We start from the raw sequence: 4,592 nt of genomic DNA, 5'->3' as shown, positions 1-4,592 counted from the left end.
CGGCGCCTCCCGGCTCGGGAGCGCTGCGGGGCCGGGGACAGGCAGGGAAGCGTGTCCCCGACGGCGGCGGCAGGTCCGTGTCCCGCCGGGGGTCTCTGCTCCGGGCGAGCCTAGGGGCTGGCAGGGGCCGGGGAAGCGGAGCCGCCGTCTGCCCCCCCCCTCCCCCCGTGCGGGGCGGGGGCAGGAGTGCTCTTACCTTTCTGCACACTCGGGTTGAGGGACCCCCACGCCTGGCTCTTGCCGTCTTTGAACAAAGTTTCCCCGACTGGATCTGCAGGAAAAAGGGGCGCGGGTGGGGGGGCCGGGCCAGGCAGAACCACGACCCCCCAGCGCCTGCCTGCGGGCAGCCTCCCCACAGCCCCCGGCTGCTCCCCCTCGCCTGCCCCGCCGCCGCGGCGAAGCCAGGAAACGCGTCCAGGAAAAAGGAAATCCGATTTCCGACAGAGCTGGGGAAGCTTTTAAATAGGAATAGAAAATCCCGCCGGCTGGGGTAGGAGAGCAGGAGGGAGAGAGGGAGAGACCTGCAGGGCAGGGGGAGAAAGAGAGGAGGCGGGCAGGTTGGAAGGGTAGTTGGAAGGACAGGCAGATAGAAGAAAGGATGAACATAGAAGTGCTGGTTGTAAGTGGACAGATGGAAAAAGGAAAGGATAGTTGGAGAGATGAATGGAAGGAAGGAAGGATGAGTGGACAGATGGAAGGCTAGAAGGACAGATGAGTGGATGGAGGTGGAATGTTAGATGGAGCAAAGAATAGGAAGGGTGGGAGAGAAGAATGTAGGGAAGAGCAGGTAAGTGATAAAAAGATGGAAGAAAGGATTGATGGAAGAAATGGTGGATAAATGGAGGGAATAATGGATAATAGGGGTGGAAAGAAGGATGGAAGGATGGGTGGGGATGGAAAGATGGATGGAAAGAAAGGGGAAGGGTGGGTGGATGAGGGGTGGAAGGAAAGACAAAAGGAGGTTTGGTGGAGTTGGAAGGGTGGAAGGCTGGCTGCCTAGATGGAAGGACAGGGAGAGGCTGGGCAGATGAAGGACAGAAGGAAGGACAGAAGGATGGGTCAGTGTGGGTGGAAGGCTGGAAGAAAGGCTGGAAGGAAGGACGGAGGGATGGGTGTATGTGGAGGTGGAATCATGGAAAGCAAGCAGGAAAGGAGGATGGATGGAAGGACAGGGGAAGACTGGGTGGATGCTGGAGGAAGACAGAGCAGAAGAAGGGCCCCAGGGCAGCAGTGAGGGTGAGTGGGGGCTGGGGCCCGGGGCACTGTGCAGTGAGCAGTGCTGCGCAGTGCAGAGGGGCAGTGGCCGGGGGGGGTCCGCCCGTACCTGGCAGGTACATGTTGAGCAGCAGTGGCACCGCTCCGGCGCCGTGTCTCATGGCAGCTGTGGGGGCGGCCCGCGGGCTGCATGTTTTAATATTCCTGCCCCTATTATTATTATTATTATTCCACTTTATCAGGGAGCAGCTGATGGCGAATAAATGGCAGCGGGACGGGCAGGGGATGGGCAGGGGACGGGGGAGGCGGGCGGGGGGGAGTTTCCAGGCAACTCGCAGGGGCTCAGGGCCCCGGCTCCAGCAATTTCCTCCACTGTAATTAAAGCGGGCACTACCCCCCCCCGCGCCCCTCCCGCCCCCCCCCCTCCGCTATCGGTCCACATCAGACTTTAATCACGGCCGCGGGTTTCTATGGAGAGCTGCTCGGGCCGCTTCCTGCCTCTTCCGCCTCCTTAACTCTTCGCAAACACGTCGCTGCCATCCCAGCTGTGAGCACGGCTCGGACAGTGCCTGGAGACCGCTTGGGCCTGGCTTCCCCACGTTGCTGCCAGCTCCCCGCTCCCAGACTCGCATGGTCAGCTAGCAGGCACGGCAGCCCCTGCACTGCCAGCATCCCCTGGGCCCTCTGCATCTCACCGCACAGTATCGTCCCGCTGCCTCTCTGCCTCAACCCACTTGGCTTGCTGGCCATGGGGATCTCTGCCTGTCCCCTCCCCAGCTCTGGGAATCCTCACCTCAGCTCTAGAGCCCCTTTGCAGTGCCCAGAGCTCTGGCTGGATAAGCAGGGTCCCCACTGTATCCCTCCAGCTCTTGGACCCCTGGTGCCATGCTCTCTTTGCAGTGCCAGAGCTCTAAGTTGGGTAAGTTGAGTTCCCATCATGTCTCTCCAGCTCTCGGACCCCTGGTGCTGGGGTCCCTTTGCAGTGCCAGGGCTCTGGGTTGGGTAGGGGCAGCACCAGGGATTCAGGGCACTAGGACACAGCACACACCTGTCCCCTCCCTGCCTCCATGGTGCTCAGCTGGACAGTCCCTGCCCTAGGTAGGTTTATGCCTACCTAGACATCCCGCTATGTGGGCCATCCTGGGGTCCTTAGCCCTGTCCCCATCTCTGGCCCAACTTTATTAGGACTCAGACAAGCTATGTGGCCCCCCCACACCTACCCAAACCCACGTGGTCTCATGTCTCTCAGCCCCCCTTTCAACCTGGATCCTGACAGCTCATTCTGGCCAGCACTGGGCCCTGCACCCCGACAAGCTCCAGCACCGTGCAGTGCAATGCCAGCACTTGTTGGCCATGTGCAGTCCAGTTTGGCACTGGGAGAGGAGTCTGTCAATAACCATAAAACTTCACAAATGTTGCGAAGACAGGCTGAAGACAGGAGGGTGATTAGGGAGTGGATTTTAATGGAGAAAGGGTCTGGTGCAAACGTAGCTCCCAAAAGAGGCAGCTGGCCACAGATCTGCCCCCAACACCCATGGTCACAGCTCAGTGCAACAAGCTCCCCTGCCCTCTTGACAAGTAAACAGCTACAGCCGTTGGGTCTACGCACTGTCTCCGTCCCCATGGACAAAACCTGGCCCTGCTGGGCTCTGGGCAGCTCAAGGTGGTCAAGCCAGTGTGACAGCAGCAGGCACAGGGATTTCCAGCCCGCTCCTGCCCAGGCTGGGTGGGCGACCAGCCCCGCAGTTGGACAGCACAGCCAGAGTGGGGACAGTGCTGGAGGTCAGGACAGCTTCTTGGGCAGAAGACACCCGGCCCTGAAGGTGCTAGAGTCTAGTCTGCCCTGAGCAGAACRTGAATCCAATGCCTCAAAAATATCAACCAAGCTGCTCTTCAGCTAGCAACCTGGTACTGCTTCATTTCATTGATGTCTACTAAAAGGATGAGCTCTACTTAGCAGAATCTGTTTAAAGCATTCATCACGAGATGTGAATCCAATGAAAACCAGGATATGCTCATGCCAGAACCACAGCTATTATTTATACTGCAGCCTAAATGTGTTCTGCATAAAAAGAAGCCACAGCCCTGCCGTACAGTGCACAGGGAGAAGGGCACCCTGCGGCGAGCCGGAGAGGACGAGCACCGTGTGTGCACGCTCCAGGCACAGGGCTGGGGCATCCCATGGCTCATCCCTCGCCAGGACACCCTGGCTTCTTCTGCCCCACAGGCCAGCAATGAATCTGGTTGTTCCTCCCGGCAGAGGAGCCCTGTGCGAAGGTGCCCGACTGGCTTAGAAACGGTGCTGCCGGGAGCGCTGCTCTTTCCAGGGCAAGTGTCTCTCCCCAGTGGCAGGACAGCAGAGGTTCCCATAGGTGCTGAGCCCAGCCCCAGACCTGTTGCCCATGCTGCCGCTCTCCACCGAGGACGGTGAGCAGATGCTGATGGGAGTAGAGATCAGAGCAGACCCCTACCATGGGCCTCCACCAATCCTCTCCATGCCTCCGAGGGGCTATTTGGATGTAACAGCCCTTGGAAAGCTTTTCTTCTGCCACCTTGTCTCCCGAGCTCCTCTGACGCCCTGCAGCAGGCAGTGCACAGAGTATCACAGCTCACACAGGACTCGCTGCAGCCCCGGATGGTCCTGGCTGCTCGTCCTGCTCCCCGGCCCCCCGAGCCCCCCAGCCCACAGCACAGCCTTCCCTGGCAGCTTCTCCACAGCCTCCCAGACTTGCTTTCGCTGCCTGAGTCACTGCAACAAACCTCAGGCAACAGAAAACAAGCCCCGGACACCGCGGGGTGGGGGTGAGGAGGGGGCTGAACCCGTGGAGCCGTCTCCTCTGGCAGCCCCAGCAGCCGGGCTGGCTCCTCCTGCAAACCTGCGTGCACTGGGCATGGGGCGTGTGTGGCTGGTGGGGCCTGTAGGGAGGCGGGCTGAGCCTGACCTGCCCAAATGGTGGGACTCCATTGCCAGCCTGGAGTGGGGGCCGGCAGTGCAGGATGGGCCTGAGAAGCAGTGCTTGGGCTGTGGGAACTGGGGATGAGGGAGCTGGGGTGGGCATTGGGGATGGGGACTCCTGGGTCCCTGGGAAAGCTGGTGGGGGGGGGCTGCAGGCGACATGGAGTGTAAAGGTCCAGGGGTGAGGGGTGCAGAGGAGCAGGGAGTATGGGGCACCCAGGTGATGGGGAGCCTGCATCCATGGGGAAGCTGGGGAGTGAGGACTGTGGGGACCCAAGGAGAGGGACTCGAGTGCATGGGGGGCTGGGGCATGGGGGCTAGGGTAGACCCACATGATGGGAGCCCAGGGTATATGGGGGATGAGGGTCTGGATCCATGGGGGATCTAGGGGTTGGGGCCCTGGATACGTGGGGACAAAGCT

General features: G+C 60.6%; 1 protein-coding gene across 1 annotated transcript in view; it reads right to left on the bottom strand.

Moving 5' to 3' along the window:
- The window catches only part of FEV (FEV transcription factor, ETS family member), a 5,936-nt gene extending 4,560 nt beyond the window's left edge, over positions 1–1,376 (bottom strand). The window contains exons 1-2 of the mRNA XM_085311043.1: positions 1,325–1,376; positions 197–379 (exon numbers count right to left, since the gene is read on the bottom strand). Coding sequence (XP_085167169.1) covers positions 197–379; positions 1,325–1,376 — 235 coding nt within the window. The remainder of the gene's footprint in view (positions 1–196; positions 380–1,324) is intronic.
- Positions 1,377–4,592: the final 3,216 nt, after the last annotated feature.

Source organism: Rhea americana, unplaced genomic scaffold, assembly GCF_003343005.1.
Source record: "Rhea americana isolate MKP2758 unplaced genomic scaffold, rheAme1 scaffold_33, whole genome shotgun sequence".
Taxonomy (NCBI): Eukaryota; Metazoa; Chordata; class Aves; order Rheiformes; family Rheidae; genus Rhea; species Rhea americana.
The sequence above is the reverse complement of the archived record's forward strand: the minus strand, read 5'-3'. Positions and strand labels throughout refer to the sequence as shown.